This window comes from Filicampus tigris, chromosome 22 (assembly GCF_054856515.1).
Source record: "Filicampus tigris isolate MCC_2025a chromosome 22, RoL_Ftig_1.0, whole genome shotgun sequence".
NCBI lineage: Eukaryota > Metazoa > Chordata > Actinopteri > Syngnathiformes > Syngnathidae > Filicampus > Filicampus tigris.
In genome coordinates this window covers 9968232-9988526 of record NC_141238.1, presented here as the reverse complement: position 1 = coordinate 9988526, position 20295 = coordinate 9968232, and the positions used below count along the sequence as shown (strand labels likewise).

The following is a 20295-nucleotide window of genomic DNA, read 5'->3' as shown; positions in this document are numbered from 1 at the left end:
GACGAACGTCTGAGTTAGGGACCGTCCACAAATTACATGTCCGATCTATATCTTTGCAAGTTACTTCCAAAATGCAAAATATTGCATATATTATTAGTTACTTGCATGTGAAAGTAATACGATTCTTTACATTACTTTAATTGTAGAGTTTAAGTTAGTATTTTTTAAATCGGGGATTCATTTATTTAATTATGATTTCAACACTTTTAAAAGAAAATGAAAAATTTGCTACCATACTGTGGCTGGTAAAGTTAACTTGTTATGCGCATATTTAAAACTATATAGTGTGGACTATAATAAACATGTTGCGAATATGGTGGGACAGCAATATCTTTGATCAATATTTGAATCAATAAGATTTTTTTTAAATGTAAACATTCTAACTGATATTTTGTCCAGCAAATAAATAATGGCAAACTAGCGTTTGAAATATGGAAGTGCACTTTAGGCTTTTTTGCTTCCTATGGTACTAGGGCTTTAACCAATATAGATTTACACCATCACTTCACCTTTTTTAATTATCTTAAATTAAAAGCTAATTTAACGTCCATGTTTCTTAGTGGTGTAAATGAGACAGATATATTATAAATTGTAAGGAAAATGGGAAATAAAAGATCAAATGATACAAATAATGTTGACATGGAAATTGTTAAGAAGCTCATTGGAAACATTGTCAGACCTCTGACCTACATATGTAATTTGTCATTTCAAATGGGAGTCTTTCCTGATAAAATGAAATTGGCAATAGTAATTCCAATCTTTAAAAATGGTGACAAACATTGTACAGGAATTTATAGACCAGTATTCCTACTTTCCCAATTTTCCAAAATATTAGAAAAGTTATTGGTGAAACAATTAAATGTGTTTATTAATAAAAATAACATTTTGAGTGAGAACCAGTATGGGTTTAGGGAAAATAGGACTATATTTGCAATTATGCAAATGGTAGAGGAAATTGCAAAAGCTAACGAAGGTAACGAATATTCTATTAGTTTGTATCTCGATCTACATAAAGCATTTGACACAATAGATCGTGGAAAACTACTATTGAAATTGGAGAAGTATGGGCTGGGAAGGGGTGTTGCCTATTCGTGGCTAGCAAGCTATTTAGAAAATAGACACCAATGTGTAAAAATGAATAATAACAGATCAGAGTTGAGAAGGGGTACAAATGGGGTACCGCAAGGGTCAGTTATTTGTCCAAAACTATTTATATTATATATAAATGAAATTAGCAGAGTGACAGATTTTTTCAAATATGTAATTTTTGCTGATGGTACAAATGTGCTATGTTCGGGGAAAAATCTAAAAGAGCTTTTGTGCAAAGTTGGAAGAGAGTTTGATAATATTAAGTCATGGTTTGAGGTAAATAAATTATCTCTGAATATCAAGAAAACCAAATTTATGGTTTTTGGAAATCAGAAAAAAATAAAATGGAATATTACATTAAAAATGTGTGATTTGTAATTGAATGAGTTTTCAAACAAAATTCCTTGGGGTTATGATAGATGATAAATTAACATGGAAACAACATATTAACTATATAAAAGGAAACAAACACCGAGAAGGTTACTGCCGAGCTTAGACATGTCAAGCATTTTGCAACCACATCCGACTTGTGGTCAAGTCGCACCATGGAGCCCGTTATGAGCCTGACTGTGCATTAGACGACAAGTGGCAATTGCGCACCAGAGTGATCAAGACAGCACATTTCCCTGCTGACCTCAAAGAAGAGAACCTTGTCACTATCACAACGGACAAGTTAAGCCCCTCTTGCTTTTAATCATCAGTGTTACACTGTCATTTTTGCACATGGATCATATTTAAAATGTTTGGTAAAAAGATGTAAAACATTGTCTACCTTTCATTTGACAGTAGATATTTGCAATTGTTTATTAGTTATTATATGAATTATTTTTTTAAGTTTATCATTTTGTTAACAAGCCACACTACCTCCTTTGCACAAGGCAATATTTATATTCATTTACAAAAGACATTATCGTCGTGTGACATTGTTCAAGTCATGCAAGCTATTATGAATGTTTATGCTTGAATAGTTACAAGAGATTTTCATACTTTTATATTTCATTGAAAGTAAAGTGTGACATTTGGCCAATAAATCAACAAAAAAAATTTCCTGCAGTTATTTTCAGCTGGCATAAATATACAGTGGTCTGCGAGGGATGGGGTTGCCGCGGAGGGGGTCGGGGGATTTATCGTGAATTTATCGTGATAGTGATTTGAGGTCATATTACCCAGCCCTACTACATAGAATAAAACAACGCAGATTTTGAAAATGATTATCATGCTACATACTTCAGCTGTTAAAACATTAACATTTCCATTTCATGCTTTTTGATCATTGCAGTTGTCACCAGCACACTAGTGTCTCTTGACCGAACCCTGCCGAGAGAATCTTTTACCACAAACTGAGCAGGAAAAAGGTTTCTCATCAGTTTGGGTTTTTGTGTGTCTTTTTAGGTTTCCCTTCTTAGAGAATCTTCTGTCACAAAATAGGCAGGAAAAAGGTTTCTCACCAGTGTGGGTTCTTGTGTGTATTTTTAAGCTTGTCTAATGAGTGAAATTTTGACCACAGTCAGTGCAAGCAAAAGGTTTCTCACCAGTGTGTCTTCTTGTATGACTTTTTAAGTATTCCGTACGAGAGAATCTTCGGCCACAAACTGAGCAGGAAAAAGGTTTCTCACCAATGTGGGTTCTTATGTGTATTTTTAAGTGTTCCTTACGAGAGAATCTTTGGTCATAAACTGAGCAGGAAAAAGGTTTCTCACCACTGTGGGTTCTTGTTTATATTTTTAAGATTCCCTTCTGAGGGAATCTTTGACCACAGTCAGTGCAAGCAAAAGGTTTCTCACCAGTGTGTGTTCTTGAGTGTGTTTTTAAGTCTCCCTTCTGAGAGAATATTTGGCCACAAACTGAGCATGCGAAAGGTTTCTCACCAGTGTGCATCATCATGTGGTTTAAACGGCTCTTATTGGCGTAGGTTTTCCTACAATGAGAACATTTCCAGCATTTGTTGTCATTGTTACATGTCATATCACCTTCAGCTTCATCAGCCGCAGCATGTGATGACACGTCGTCACTATTTGATAATGGAGGTAGGAGGCCACCTCCTTGTGATCCTTCACATTGGTCTCCATCACTCTCTGTTGAGATTTGTTGACATGAGCTGCCACTTGGAAGCTCCGCCCCCCTGCTCCCCTCACTTTGACTTTCATCTTTACTCTTCAAAACGACACCAGCTGATGGAAACTTGCAGATAACCTCCTCTTGCTCTTTGATATCTGGGAGCTCTTCTCCGTCCTCTTTGATGCAAGGGAGCTCTGGTACCTCCTTTTTTATTACGGAGGGAGACTGCTGCTCCTCTTCCTCTTTAAAGTGGGGGACCTCTTCATCTTTAATGTGAGGAGGAACATCTTCACTGATATCTGCAAGACAAGACAAACGCACATGGCATTATAGTTCATATTTATAATGAAGGTTATTAGGAGAGGCGGCACGGTGGGCGACTGGTTAGCACGCCCGCCTCACAGTTCAGAGGTCGTGGGTTCGATCCCGGCTCCGGCCTCCCTGTGTGGAGTTTGCATGTTCTCCCTGTGCCTCCGTGGGTTTTCTCCGGGTACTCCGGTATCCTCCTACATTCCAAAAACATGCATGGTAAGTTGATTGGACTCTCTAAATTGCCCCTAGGTGTGATTGTGAGTGCGGATGTTTGTCTCTGTGTGCCCTGCGATTGGCTGGCAACCAGTTCAGGGTGTCCCCCGCCTACTGCCCAAAGACAGCTGGGATAGGCTCCAGCACGCCCCACGACCCTTGTGAGGATAAGCGGTATAGATAATGGATGGATGGATGGGTTATTAGGAGAGCCAGATGAATACTGTTTGGCATTGGCAAATTCACTTCCTGATGCATTTTTGAGGGGGAGCCTAACCATGGTTATTTGCAAAACGCAGTCCGTCCCTGGGTCGGACTGGTCGGGCTGCCGGATGCCCATTTTTGGGGCAAATTTTAAAAAATGGCTGGACTACGCATGGCCGAAAGTGCATTTTAGTCCGGCCCACTAATCGGCCCTCATGCGTGTGACGTGCTCGTGAGGCGGCCGAATTTCATCTCAGCCATCTCGGTGAAAGGCTTCTTTTTAGGCTTCTTTCTACTCCCGCGTCGGCGCGAGTGACAACTGCTGTTATAGGGATTGTGGCATTGCCCCTCCGCCCCCCCTTGTAATGGTATGCCCCAGTTGCAGGTGGGAGGCGCGGATTACGTGATGTGACAATAAGGAAATACAAAACGCATGCTGCTGTGTCACGTCTCTGCCGCATTGATTCACATGACTGACGCATTGTGCTGTTGGCGACAGGGCTGCAACACATGCCACGCACACATCAGGATTTGTTGCTGCTCCGATCGGTCCATTATGTTGCAATGACATACAGTTTCCCACACGGAGAAGAGAATGCAGCTCGTTGCAAAGCTGCTACAAAGCAAAACTAGTTTGGCAGCGTTGTGTGTGTGTGTAAAGAATTTACCTATCCACGTTCCCCCTTAGCCGCCACCTTCCAGATCGTTTTTTGCAATGAAATTAAATGCATCGTCTAGTCATCTCAGTCCCTTTATGGTTGTAGAAGGCAAGATATGCATTGTTGTCGCTGTCTTTTTGACTTGTTTCAAAACAACTTGAGTCCATGAGAAAAGTCAAGTTGCGCGCAGCATTCAAGCATGACGCTGGCACATCAAGGTGGAGTTCATGCACTTCTTTTGGCGTTTCCTACTTCCGGAAATACGCCATAGCAAACTTGTTGTGGAAAGTGGTTTGCTGTCACGCTTTTATTTTGAAGGTGAAGGAGGGGAAGTGTGCAAAATAAATAAGTAACTTCTTGACTGCGACTTCTGGCCGTCTGTTGGACTCAAATAATTATACAATACGACAAATCCAACAAGTAAGCATACGCAGTTGGGTAAGTACTACTGGCGCATTTGAAGGCTGTCCACAGCGGGTTTGAATTGTAAATTAGTCAGCTAATGATCTTTAAAAAAGCCTCTGCCGTTAGCATCTCTCCCGCGGCGACGTCAATCATGGATGCTTTTTTTTTTTTGGTCGGGTGGCGGAACGGGACGGGGGCTGACAATGTTTATGAATATCCGGACGGTCGCGGCCGGAAAGGTACCCAGGTCAAGGGTGGAGGGTCGCGGCCGGACGGGTAAAAAAAGCTCTGGCATTTGCATTTTGGTGGCAATCGGTCACTGTTTTCGACAACAGAACTGCCATAGTGAGCAATATTTGCTCCAAAAGGGGCGGGCCAATTTGTCGTAAATCTAATCACAAAAGAATCCCTTAAATCACTACAGTCTTTTGGGGGGTGCATTTTAGTACTGATGTCATTTTTACATGCAAACCTTCTATAGAAGTGCCAATGATAAACTCATCCAAGTGTCTCTTTAAGATTGCATCTTAACGCAATATAAGACAAGGCAAGTTTATTTGTATTGCACATTTCATGCACAAGAGACTTCAAGGTGCTTTACATAAGACTTCAAACGCATTACAGAAAGAAATAAAACATTAAGAATTACATAAATCAAAATCACATAGAATAATTACATTAAAAGCAAGCAATTAAAAAATTAAATTAAAAATATCGTGAGGTAGAAGTGGGCGATATACATCGTCATCGATATCATTGTCAATCTCGCTTTCGCGATGTGTAATTTTGCATTATCGAGTATTAATACTGCCTCTAAAAGTATAACGACTCAAGTCAGTCGACGGCCACAAAGTATGAGGAAATGCTGAAAGCCCGTGTGCATTGACAGCAGAGGAGGAGGAAGTGATAATCATTCACTCAGTACTTTAGCGAGCAAGTCAAACGTGACATCCTTGATGATCGGTTAACATTCAGTTTACACGCTTTTAGTCCGCATCATTCATAACTAGCCTGTAATTCCCGACAAATTATACATGTAATTCCTGACAAATGCACAAATTACGGCGTCTTATTAGTGTGATGCCAGCATACACCCAAACATGAATTAAGTCACAAGTCTACACATCACAGCGATGAATGAGCGGTAAAATGCACTTTTCGGTAAATTGCAGTTTTGTTATTCAACTTTATTCTGAAGACGTAACCAATGCCGGCGGCACGGTGGTCGAATGGTTAGCACGTCCGCCTCACAGTTCAGAGGTCGTGGGTTTGATCCCGGCTCCGGCGTCCCTGTGTGGAGTTTGCATGTTCTCCCCGTGCCTGCGTGGGTTTTCTCCAGGTACTCCGGTTTCCTCCCACATTCCAAAAACATGCATGGTAATTTGATTTGAATATTATGTTTTGCAGAAGCTGTATTTAGCAATTTAAAAGGGATGTCGTTCACAAACGCTGTCTATCCACAGTTGGTCTGTGAACCAAGTGCAGATTTCAAATATTTTTTGTAGAATATGATCAAATTATCGTTTATGCTGTAAGTGACAGGAAGCCAATGTAGAGACTTTAATACTGGTGTGGTGTGTTCAGATTAGTGCTGTCAAATTTAGATGTTCAACAGGCGAGGGCGCTATGCACTAGATTATTGCATTAGGTGGTTTAACGCTTTGATTTTATGTTTTCCTAGAGGTTGCTGAAGTGCACATGAATGCAATTGGCTGATGTTACGTCTGTTCTGTTGTTTCGATGTGAAATGCTATTGTTGATTTAGCATGTCGTGTGTTAGATTGGCTGACTTTATTAACATAAAACAAGACAGCTGCGTATGTAGGATGTAATAGAATAATAGATGGTGGGGTCTGGTGGACATTAGCTGAGAAACCGGAGCGGCAGTCGGCAGTGAAATGAAGATAAGTACTGTTTATTTTCTCTTGGTTCTCTTCTGTTTTAATCAGCAACGTTGCTGCAGTGTTAAAAGGCACTGTTAGGAATGAATCTGCTCAGGTACATACATGTACATTTATAGTTCAGAATCGTTTTCAACATAGATAGGTGTGGCTTATATAAAGGTGCAGCTTATTTAATTTTTTTCTCCAAAATTTTCTAAAAAATAGAGTGGGCAGGCTTATATAACGGTGCGGCTATATAACCCGGAAAATCCGGTGGTTTTTATTAGTTTTCGTTTTTTAGAATTTGATGTATTTGTCAGGTGCGGCTTTAATAAGTGTTACTTATTCAAACAAAGATAACATTTGAAAAATGTATTAACTTACTAACAATGTATGAATAACCATCAACAAATAAAACATAACAGTCCACTTAAACCTAAATGTAATAAGGCCAAGAAAAGTGCAGTGCATTAATTGCAGTTTCTAAAGTGAAAATGCAGATGAAACAAACAACATAAAACAACATAAAAACCTGGCAATTGAAAAGGAGAGTGCAGACTTGTAACAGAATATTTCCCCACTGTGGGATCAATAAAGGCATTCTTATTCTTATTCTTAATATATGTCAACAAATTTAAGTCCTTCCATATTGAAAGTGTGTGTGAGAGAGAGAGACAGAGAGACAGAGAGCGAGAGAAGAGAGGGAGAGAGAGAGACAGAGAGAGAGAGAGAGAGAGAGAGAGAGAGAGAGAGAGAGAGAGAGACAGAGAGAGAGAGAGAGAGAGAGAGAGAGAGAGACAGACAGACAGAGACAGAGGTTTTTCCCCTCGAGCAATATGCCGCACATGAGACCGTGACAATGCATTTGCTTTTGTCCGAGACACAATCATAATCAAAATAATCCCAAATGGGGCTCTGTTTTCTCCCAACTTTCGCCATTATAACTTCGTTTTATTTTTGTTTCATACCCAGCAGACCAAATTGTATACGCTTTACGTCACTTCAGACGTCGAGGTGCCGTACGGCTGTACAACTGTCGTAAAACCGGCAGCGCCGTGTTTTACATTATAAATGATCGCAAAATCTTAAAAAGACGAAAACGAATGGTATTTTCGCCACGATTGTCGTTCGTTTTAGTCTTGTGAGCAGACAAAGTCGTTTTAGTTAGTTATCGTTTTTCAAAGAACATTTTTGTTTTTATTTTATTTCGTAAACAAAAACTTTTTTTTTAATTTTAGTTTTTGTTATTTCGTTCGTTTTCGTTTACGATAATAACCATGGTCCACACGTAAGCGCCGAAGTGCGTTTTCAAACACATGCCAAGCCTCTAGCCAGCAGTAGTTAGCCAAATGCTGTCCATTCAGAAGGAACTTCTGTCCTTTGACGTCACTTCTACGAAACCAAACTCGTTCGGCAGAACAGACAAAAGGTCAGAATTGCTTTTAAACCTTTCAACGAGAAGCAGTGGTTGGTTGCGGACAAATAGGTAAGCAAAGACAAAATTTAGAGCAAATTAACTGTGTTATTGTAATGATTTAGAAACCTTAGATCATTTTTTTATTGAACATATTATATACACCAAAATGTTGGTTGTTTACTCAGTTTTGTGTTTGTGATGCTTCACTGATAAGTGTTTTGTTGAAATACGCTCCATATTGATTCATTAAGCTAGCAGAAAACAACATGAACAAATATATAACAGATAGATAAATAGATAGATAGATAGCCAGCCTACTGTTGTTAGTTGCACGTATAATAAAATTTTAAAACACTTTTCTGTTGGAGCAGAGCTATATGAAAGTATCACGTGTCTTTCATATACTATATAATGTTTCAACGAATGCGTACCGCAGATTGTGCAGAGGCAGCACCTATGTTTTTTCCTAATGTGGTGGTCGCAGGCTACCAAACAAACATGGCCGACCTGCTGCACATGCGCGCTTAGATTGTGCCAGGTTCTCAGATTAGATTTTATGTTATTAGTTTTTATTCATTTACAAGAGACACTGTTAGTTTGCTCAAAACTTAGTCTCAGATAATCATTACAAGGATATATTTCATTTAGCATGTTAAAATGTTTTTCTCTACGTTTTCTAGAGTTGGTATTTCGTAATAATTCCAACTCTAATTTATTTTGTGTACTCTTAATAGAATTTACTCTCATGTGTCATCTTCCACACCGCTTATCCTGTACAGGGTCACGGGCAGGTGCTGGAGCCTATTCCAGCTGACAATGGGCGAAAGGCAGACTGAACTGGTCGCCAGCCAGTCGCAGGGCACACACAGACACTGTCACTGAGCGGCAACCGATCCCACACTGCCCGCATACAACCCAAGCGTGTGTACATAGAATTTAGTTTTTAAGCATAATGAAAATATATTAGACGTGAGGGTGCATTGTAGATTGTATGCGTGTTCCTTTTATAATTAATCTTTTTACAAATGTGCACCGCAGTTTGTGTTGGCATTATGTATTTATTTTTGACGCAGTGTCGTTGCTGAAGTTGGCGATCAAAGATGGCCGACCTTGTGCGCGTGTGCAACTCCCATTATGCTGGGGTCACAAGTGGCATATTAACAAGCACTTTTCCAACATTCCAGTGTTTGCTTTGAAAGTGAACAATTGAAAGAGGAATACATTTCTGATACATTTGCCAATGCAATGCATGGCATTTATTATGAATAATGTAATGAGTAATGGTACCGACTCCCAGTCCAGCAGGGTCTCATTCGCCATGTTAGGTGCATTATCATGTACACTTGCGACGACTTTATTTTCTAGTGCCCACGTACTCATCACACTCCGCAGGAGAACAGCCAAGTTTTCAACTGTGTCTTTCCTCCAAGGCGCATGAAGAACACAGCTGTGGAGATGTCCTTCGTCCACATAACGACACGTTATAGTCATGTAAGATTCGGTGGCTATGGACGTCCATCCGTCTGTAGTTATGGCCATATAGTCGACCCACTCAAACGCTCATAGCATCTCCTCTTTCATTTGGTTATGGCTACTCTCGAGTTGGGGCGTTTTTGTTTTGCAACTTGGCACCACGTACTCAGGCTTGATATACAGCATTAATTTTTCGAACCCTTTGCCCTCAACAAAAGAAAGCAGCAGCATATCGCGTCATTTTACAAATTAGTTGGGTAATCTTTGCTGTGCGGTGAGCATCACAGCGCCTGGCTGGAACAAACGCTCTCATGCTCGTGTTTGCCTGGCCCCGCCGCCATCGACCTGCAGGTTCACATCGAGGTTTACTTTGGATGCGGTTTCTCATCGCTCCAGGAGAGTGGTTGTAAGCGAGTTTATGATTACAAGGCCTACAAATCGTTTAGATGAAAATTTATTGAACTTCAGTTCCAAAGTAATGAATCCAAATTGTATAATTCAGATCTTCCTTGTCCAAATAAGATGGACATATAGGTGAACGACATGCATTTTTACCGCATGGTTATTGTAATGACAGTCATCTTATTTGTGTACATTTGGTCCTTACTCATATCTCAATTGTTCTCTTACATTATTTCTTTTTCTTTTTCTTTCTCAGCCTGGGCCAAACATGGTGGAGAATCTTCATGAGGCCAACATATCGACACTACCCCTGCATCCAATACCCAAAGCAGTGCCAATATGTGTGGGAATTAATACAAACTGTTGTCTTTCAAATGTCAAGAGTGTTTAAAGTCCAAAGTTACCACTTTTCTTGATGTGCTTTGTAAATTCAGCTAACAGATTCTTGTGTTTACAGGCTGTTGGCTCCCTTTAATGTTACGTATTAATTTTTACTTATTAGGGACTTATTCTTTTACTTGTTAGTTTTACACTGTTACGTTACTGTTAATTGTTTCATTTGACACTGATATGAATTTCTTGTCCTTGACTAAAGGGGATTTATATGTATACAACTTTAACTGTTCTCGTGCTATTTATTGCATATATGTACACTAGTTGAAACAACCCAGAAATGTAGTAAATTTGACCCAGAATTTGGGGGTGACGTATAGCAAACACACTGAGTTGAAACAACCCAGCACTGTAGTTAATTTGACCCAGCATTTAGGAATAATATATGACAAACACATGTACCGGTAGTTGAAACAACCTAGCATTGTAGTTGATTTGACCCAGAATTTGGGGGTAACATATAACAAATATATTAAGTTGAAACAACCCAGCATTGTAGTTGACTTGACTCAGCATTTGGGGATAATATATAACAAACACTTGTAGTTGAAACAACCCAGCATTGTAGTTAATTTGACCCCAATTTTGGGGATGACATATAACAAATATATTGAGTTGAAACAACCCGACACTGCTGTTAATTTGACCCAGCATTTGGGGATAATATATAACAAATACGCGGCACGGTGATCGACTGGTTAGCACGTCCGCCTCACAGTTCAGAGGTCATGGGTTCGATCCCGGCGCCGGCCTCCCTGTGTGGAGTTTGCATGTTCTCCCCATGCCTGCGTGGGTTTTCTCCAGTTTCCTCCCACATTCCAAAAACATGCATGGTAAGCAGGTCACTGTTTGATGATTTGTATTTCATTCAGAATCACATGTACACTTTCAAAAGTAAAAGTTTCCTCACAGTCCATATAATCAATTATGAATTTAGTAAATATGGACATCACTAAAACATTGTACAAAGTGCTACATTGCTTAAAAATGGAGCACCAGTGCTAATTTTCAACACTTGCCCACAGGAGGTTCTAGTAAAGACAAAGAGAAGACGACAAAATAAAAGATGCTACATAGTAGGCCTGGGCGATAAACCAAAAATTTACCGTTACCAAAATTTACGACAATAACCGACGTCATTTTGCCGTCGGTAAATTCGGTGTTTTAATGAAAAAGAAAATAAAAGTCGTTTTTGCCTGTTTTGACTGTGTGTGCTGGTAGGCTATGTTCATTCCCCTTTAAGACGGAGTACAGCGTGTGTTGTCACGTGACTCCACCCAGCCATTGGAAATGGTTAGGGCGGCACGGTGGTCTAGCACGTCCGCCTCACAGTTCAGAAGTCGCGGGTTCGATCCCGGCCCCAGCCTCCCTGTGTGGAGTTTGCATGTTCTCCCCGTTTTCTCACATGGTTGATTGGACTCTCTAAATTGCCCCTAGGTGTGATTGTGAGTGCGGATGTTTGTCTCTGTGTGCCCTGCGATTGGCTGGCAACCAATTCAGGGTTGAAAAGAAACCAATTTGGGTTATTTTTGACCCAACTGTTTTTAGTGTGTATGTGAGGATTATCACTCGAAATATCCTGAAATAGCTAGACTTCCACAGATAACAAGCAAACGTGTTAACTGCCCTGAAGTCAATGTTTGCCCGACATGGAATGCCAGACATAGTCATGTCTGACAATGGTCCCCAGTTTGCAAGTCAATCAATCAATCAATCACATTTTATTTATATAGCACTTTTCATACATAAAAATGCAACTCAAAGTGCTTTAAAACATTCAAAGCAAAACATAGAATTATCTTCAATCAAAAGAAAAGATAAATTATTTAAAAGTTGTTGAAAGCCAAACTAAAAAGGTGTGTCTTGAGCTTCCTCTTAAAAATATCAACAGTCTCTGCAGACGTGACATCCTCTGGCAGGCTATTCCAAAGGTGAGGACCAAAACGGCTGAATGCAGCCTCGCCATGCATTTTGGTCCTCACCCTTGGAATAAATAAAAGGCCGGCGCCAGAGGACCTCAGGATCCGCGAGGGCTGGTATGATAAAAGCAAATCAGATAAATAAGATGGCCCAAGACCATTAACACATTTATAAACTAATAAAAGTACTTTAAAATCGATCCTGAAACACACAGGGAGCCAATGCAGCAATTTCAAAACTGGCGTAATGTGCTCCCGCCCTCTGGTTCTCGTCAGCACCCGAGCGGCTGAATTCTGCAGTAGTTGCAGTGGTGAAATGCACTTTTTCGGGAGGCCAGAGAGCAGGGCATTACAGTAATCTAAACGACAGGAAATAAAGGCATGCATCAGCACTTCCGTGTTAGCCTGAGAGAGAAACGGGCGGACTCTGGCGATATTCTTAAGGTGATAAAAACCAATCTTGGTTACATTTTTAATATGAGGAATAAAACTGAGCTCAGAGTCAAAAATGACGCCAAGGTTCTTCACACAGTGGGAGGGATTAAAAATGTGTAGTTTTGGTAAAAGCTTCTCTCTCTGACCTTCGGGACCGATAACTAAAACCTCAGTCTTGTCCTGATTGAGCTGTAGGAAATTATCTGCCATCCATGACTTGATATCTAAAATGCAATTTAAAAGGGTATCAATGGGTCCTGTGTCATCAGGAGACACGGCAATATACAGCTGCGTGTCATCAGCATAGCTGTGAAAGCTGATGCCGTGTCCCCTGATGACATCCCCGAGGGGAAGCATATAAAGATTAAAAAGTAGGGGGCCTAAAATCGAACCTTGAGGAACCCCACATTTAATTTCATGAGTTTTAGAGGAACAAGTATCCATACTTACAAAGAAATATCGGTCTGTGAGATAGGAATAAAACCAGTCAAAAACAGTACCAGAGATGCCCACTAGATTTTTAAGTCTATTTAATAAAATTTGGTGATCTACTGTATCAAAAGCAGCGCTTAGATCCAGTAGCACCAAGACTGTGAGTTTTCTCACGTCTGCAGTGCACCTAATATCATTTAAAATCCTTAAAAGAGCAGTCTCCGTACTGTGGTTCATCCTAAAACCAGATTGATATTTCTCCAAAATATTATTTGTATTTAAAAAATGATTCAACTGGATGAAAACCAGTTTTTCTAAAATCTTACTTAAAAACGGTAAGTTGGATACGGGTCTGTAGTTATTAAAAACGCTCGGGTCAGAACTGCTCTTCTTCAGAAGGGGCTTCACCACCGCCGTTTTAAAGGCAGCGGGGAAGACGCCTGTCTGAAGAGAGCAATTGACTATATTTAAAATTTGTTCTTCAAAAAATCCATAAAATGTCTTAAAAAGAAATGTGGGAATTGGATCCAAAAGGCAGGTTGTTGGGTTTACCTGGGAGAAAACTCGAACAAGTGTCCTTGCATCAACCAGGGCAAAACTTTCCAGTGTTTCCTCATGTAAATATGATTGTCCGGGTTTATTTAAACTTGTGTTTTGACGGGCTAAAAGACTGGATCTTATGTCATCGATTTTACTTCTGAAGTGGTCTGCAAAGTCCTCACAGAGAGCATCTGTTGGTCTCTGTGGGGACTTATTAAAATCAGAACTAGTTAAAAGTTCAAAGGTGGAGAAGAGAACCCTGGGATTGTTTTTATTGACTGTAATGAGGTTTGAGAAATAGGAAGATCTTGCCAGTTTTACTGTTTTATTGTAGGATTTCAGTTGTTCGCATAAAATTTCATAGTGTACTGTAAGTTTACTTTTTCTCCACCTCCTCTCTGCACTCCTGCATTTTCTCTTTGATATTTTGATAGCATTGTTTCTCCACGGGGGTACAGTCTTTGTTTTTGTTGTTTTAATTAAAAGTGGAGCTACTGAATCTAATGATGATTTAAGATGTAGGTTAAAATTGTCAACAATAAGATCACAGGGTGCAGGTAAAATGTCAGCAGGAGTGTTTTTTAAGATCTCGATAAAATTTGCAGCCACCTCAGAAGATAGGTAGCGTTTCTTCACTGTTCTGACCGGGACTGCTAGATGGTTAAAACTGGCGATGTTAAAATAGACACAGTAGTGGTCTGACACTGCCAAGTCAACAACAGAGGACACACCAGCAGACAAGCCATAGGTTATAACCAAATCCAGGGTGTGTCCTCTGTTGTGAGTTGGCTGCAAGACGTGCTGTTTAAAATCCAAGCAGTTTAAAAGGTTTGAAAAATCTCTGGATAGTGGGTCCGAGATTTTGTCCATGTGTATATTAAAATCGCCAGTTATTAATATCCTGTTATAACTGGAATATAAAATGGATAAGAATTCTGAAAATTCTGTAATAAAAGAAGTGGAATGATGGGGAGGTCTATAGACGGTAATGCAGAGAATAGGGGGACTGCTAAAAACAAAGGCATGGTGTTCAAACGATAAATAGCTGCTAAAAATGATCTCCTTTGATAAAAGAGTATTAATAAAAATTGATGCAGTCCCGCCTCCTCTTTTGCCATCCCTTGTAGAAAATAAAAAGTTAAAATTCGGTGGGCAAGCCTCGTTGAGAGCAACTGGAGCATCTGTACCAAGCCATGTCTCAGACAAAAGTATACCATGTAAATTATTGTCTAAAATCAGGTCGTTTATGATAAAAGTTTTGTTTAAAAGGGAGCGCACGTTCAGCACGGCCAGATTAATTATTGTGTTGGACGTGCGCTCATGGTGGTACGAATGAGCAGTATTAACATATACTAGATTACCACTGTTAAAACCACGTTGTTTGTGTGTGCAAGGGACGAGTTGGCCCAGTTTACAAAAGCTTGGGTGTTTAAGCATGTCACTTCGAGCCCTGGGTTCCCACAATCTAATGGACAAAGTGAAAGAGCTATTCAGTCGGTGAAAAAACTCCTCAAGAAAGCAAGAGAAAGCCAAGATGACCCATATGTTGCACTGCTTGAATACAGAAACACACCGATTGATGGAGTGAAACTGTCACCTGCACAGCTGTTAATGAGTAGACGGCTGAAGACCAAACTTCCAACGAGTGCTACTCTGTTCAAACCAGAGCTGCATGAAGGTGTTCACGAGCAGCTGAAGAAAAGACAGCAAAAACAAAAATATTCTGCCCGTTAGAAGATCAATGTGTAATGCAGGTTTGTTTGCAGCGCTGGAGCGCCCTCGTGTGGTTATTTGGAATATCGATTGCTGATGTTGAAAAAGAAAAATGCAGTATGGCAGTACGCAAGTCCAACCCGTTCATGTTACGATGTTGAAGTTGGATCCAGTCGTTGTTGCCTCGGACAAGAATTGTCCGTAAGTACATTTGATAGCGAGATAATAGTGTTGACTATTTGTTTTGGTTAGTTATTGTATTTTATTTGGACATTTGAGACTATCGAACGTGATGTACTTGCTATTAGCATGAGACAGTGTGTCGTGTTAGCTGATGCTACATTTGTATTTTTCAGTTTTACGACGACCTAAAGAGGGTAATGGTCGAGGCCATTGTTCGAATAAACCAGACGAAAAAGGAATCGAGGTCTGTTTATATGGAACGTCGTTAACGCGCTGTCTAGCTGGTGAAAAACTCGACGCTTCGGAGCGAGGACAGCATAAAAAACATTATTATGACCGAGGAGCAAAGAACCTTCCTGGGCTGGAAGAGGGAGAATCCGTCCGAGTCAAAGTGGGCAGTAAGTGGCAACCAGCAGTTGTTCCAAGTAATTACAGTCTGCCTCGCTCCTACATTGTACGCACACCTCAAGGCAATGTCTTGAGAAGAAACAGGAGACATTTGCTTAAATGCAAGGAGGATGTTTGCGAAAATGAAAGATTGGACTTGGAACCACCTGCTACTGAGGACGGCCATTCAGCTCCAGTAGTGGCAGCACTGCCACCGCCACAAGTTGTTACTCAGACACTAACACCAGCTGAAAAGGATCATGCAGTTAGAACATCTCGCTATGGCAGAGTAATCGAAACTCCTAAAAGATACTCACTGTAATGAGTAATGTGATACGTCGGTATTGTTTGATACTTGTTTTGTTGCTGCAGTAAAATGCTTAGTTTTTACAGCATTGTTATGTGAATGCAAGCCAGTTGCTTTGTACAAATAAGATGACTTTGTACAGAGTTACTATGCATGTCGTTCACCTATATGTCCATGCCAAAAAAAAAATCAATTGTAGTACTGAGAGTCTCCAGTAAAAGCGCTGTGGTGTGCTATCACTATCTTGAGAACCAGCTATGTACGTTAGAGTGAGACACAATACATTAAGCTTCCAACCTGTCCGTGTCCGTTATTAACAATCGATCGCCATCCAGAGCTCACTAAAAAGCATCTTATATTACAACTACGACCTATCATTTATCAAGTCTTTATGTCCGGATGAACTCGTCTCAGCGCGCGTTGATGCCTCTCCGCCTCATTTTATTTTCGCTTAGTTTATTTTATTTTAGCTTAGTTTAGCTTGCTAACAAAGGGAAGCACACGACCCATCGTCAAACAGCGATTAAGAAGTGCGCATTTGTTGCGATTGTCGTGTGGAGATGTGTGCAATGACGACAACAAAGTACGAGGAGGAACTTTGTGGAATAAAAGAAGAGGATGAGCAACATCTTCTACTGCTGGGCGGAGTCTGCAAGCAGCCTGGTGATGTGCTACACGTAGCAGGTTTGTAGTACACTTCTTTCTCATTTGATTTGTAAAGAACGACTTTCTATTGTTATGCACGTAACATCTGTTTGTATTTCAATGTCTTTACTAGAGTATGGTAATGATGGTCAGGTGAAGTTGTTTGGGGAAAATGCGTTCAAGGTTTTTGCTTCTTTATTTTTATTCGTTGCCTTTTACATGCAGGTCTGCTGAACATATGTTCATGCCAAATGAAATCAGTCCAGAAAATGTGTGCCAAAGAATAACCGTTAGTGGGGGGAATGGTAAATGGGCTGTGACTTGTATCACGCTTCTCTACTCAAAGCGTTTCACACTGTCTCCTCATTTACCTACCGATGACGCAGCATTAGGAGCAACTGGGGGTTCAATATGTAAACCTCATATTATTTCCCCCTCAGTAGAAAATCTAACTGAATATTTAACATTTTCCATTTTCTGGGTTGATTTCATCTTATTTATTTATGAAATTTGTACTGGCCCAATCGGGCCAGGTCATTGAACCTGTCACAGTCTCGTGCACACGTGCGTAGTTTTACCTAATCCAAACACGTAGGATACATTTAAAGGGATTAAAAAAAATCAATTTTATGACACGCACTTTTTAAACACATTGTGAAACAATTTTGAACACTCCAATAACAAATTGCACCAAACGTGCTGCCAAAGTGCCTGGGCGTTAGTTGTGGCGTGGGCAGGAGTGGGACTCCTTCTTTTCAGCCTTGACGTTTCATTAGTGATGTGCTTCTCGGGTCGAATCCCTGAAGCGTGTGCCGAGTAATGTAGATGAGTGTTTTTTGAATGGCGGGTCAATTCGCATGTTGATGACGGACGTGGTGACGTTTGAAGCCCCGCAAAGCGGTTGTACCACATGACTGATTCAGGAAATGATTCACTTGGTTTGAGTGTACAGTAGTTCGAAATAAAAGCGGCAGTGAAATGCTTCCAAATCCATACAAACTTGCGATCTCATATCTATGCATCCGTGCTTCATCAGTACCATGTGAAAGAGTTTTTTTTAAAAGCAGATGAAATTCTCTGCAAAAAGGAAACCACCTGAGTCCAAAAACCTTGAAAAAAAAGATATTGTTTCTAAATGAAAATGAACACTTTATTTTACCTCCTCATTTCACATTTTCACTTGTTGCATAAGCACAAACATAAACAAAGTAACACAGAACAATTCATGTTAAAACATTCTTCCAATAATATTTTTTGTATTCGCAGCATGATTTACACTCCACCGTTTTATCGCAAGCACCAAGCATGTTTTACATTTTTCTGTCCACACGATGGTGTAGTCGAGGAAATGAATCATCTTGAAGCCCCTACGTGTGTGTGAAGTATTTCCCTGCAGGGCTTGACTGCTTTATGGGGCTTCATTTTGCCATCACTACGTTTTATGGCTCAGACCGGCCCTTTTGAGTTTACTCCGTTTTCATGTATGAATTTGACCCTTATTACTGTTCGAGGCTTCGAGCTCAATAACATTCCCTCCAACATAGGTTTTTATTAGGGATGCTCCGTTCGATCGGGCACCGATAATTATCGGTCGATTTTCGTGAAAAATTACATGATCGTCATATTCGATCAAAGCCTTTTATTGCCGATCAAAAAATCCGATCACCCGCAGCTCATGCTTTGCAGCGTACAGCCATGAGAGCAGCCTGCGTGCAGTGTTGCTGTTGAAAATACTTCACAGACATAGCTCCTCCAGAGAGTGTATTGTCGCATCGAAAAGTTTCCTAAAAGAAGTCCTATTATCCTGTTTAAGTTTTACAAGTGTTTAAATGGAGCTTGGATGTCAGTCCTGTGTCGATGTTAAGTCTAACCAGGGAGTTAGGTAAAGTTAGAACCAGATTGGCACATTCGGAGTTGGCTGTTCAATAACTCCAAAATGCAACGTCATTGCAACACATCGGATGGCTTTGTCCACTCTCTGTAAGGTAGCCGAAGAGCTACAACTCAAATTTCAGCAACACAATTTGTGGTCTGAACACAAATCGTGCGGTTGTGCTTTTTCAACAGGCTCCGCTGAGACCTGTTCCCAGGGATTGTCAATAAATAGCAAGCAGCGAAATGAAGACGGCCTATTAATAATAAAATAAAAACTTTTTTTTATTATTGATTGTCGTGTTTCTTCTATGGTTACTCACAGAAGATCTCCAGCTGGTTACAAAACAAACCTCATTTTAGGGAAAAAAATTATAAATTAGATTTTAGAAGGGAGTTTGTATCAATACTCAATAACTTCATGAGTGTTCATCATTAGGTCTCAAAAGTCACATCACATATTGATGGGAACTACCTGCTAATACTACAATTCTTATAGTATGGAAATACTTTTTTTTTTTTTTCTCGTTGTTATTACTGCTCAAAAACTTCATGGTAGTACATAATTAGGCCTCCAAAATCACATCACATATTGATGGGGTCTACCTGCTTCTACTACAACTCTTATTTTGTAAAAATACAATTTCATGTAATTTTCCGTTTTTTAATTTTGGGGCGTTATTACTGCTCAATTATGTACACCCATGAAGTTATTGAGCAGTGATAACACCCACAATTTTTGAAAAAAATCAGAAATTTTCATGAAATTGTAATTTCATAATATGAGAGTTGTAGTAGAATCATGTAGTCCCCATCAATTAGTGATGTGATTTTGGAGGATGCGAATCAAGCATGCAATTGATTCGCTGTGGCGAACCCTGAAGGGATAAAGCCGAAAGGACAACAACAACAATTTTGTACACCCATAAAGTTATTGAGCAGTACTAACAACGAAAATTTTGAAAAAATTCTAAAAATTATATGAAATTGTAATTTCGTAATATGAGAGTTGTAGTAGAATCATTTAGTCCCCATCAATATTTAATGTGATTTTGGTGGCCTAAGTATGTCCACCCATGAAAATTGATTAGTAATAATGAAAATTTAATAAAAAAACTGAAAATTACACAAAAATGTAATTTCATAATATGAGAGTTGTAGTAGACGCAGGTAGTCCCCATCAATATATGATGTTATTTTGGAGGCATAATTATGTACCCCCATGAAATTATTGAGCAGTAATAACACCCAAAAATTTACAAAAAATTCTGAAAATTACATGAAATTATATTTTCACAAAATAGGAGTTGTAGTAGAAGCGACTAATCCCCATCAATATGTGATTAATGTGATT

The 20295-nt window shown here is 39.8% G+C and overlaps 1 protein-coding gene and 1 pseudogene across 1 annotated transcript in view; one reads left to right on the top strand and one right to left on the bottom strand.

Annotated features, from left to right (window-relative positions):
* Positions 1-2261: 2261 nt before the first annotated feature.
* The window catches only part of LOC147126947 (uncharacterized), a 155860-nt pseudogene continuing 137826 nt past the window's right edge, over positions 2262-20295 (bottom strand).
* The window catches only part of LOC147126956 (uncharacterized), a 40652-nt gene continuing 35878 nt past the window's right edge, over positions 15522-20295 (top strand). The window contains exons 1-2 of the mRNA XM_086022186.1: positions 15522-15748; positions 15904-17108. Of these exons, the coding sequence (XP_085878312.1) occupies positions 16985-17108 (124 nt within the window). The 5' untranslated portion in view covers positions 15522-15748; positions 15904-16984. The remainder of the gene's footprint in view (positions 15749-15903; positions 17109-20295) is intronic.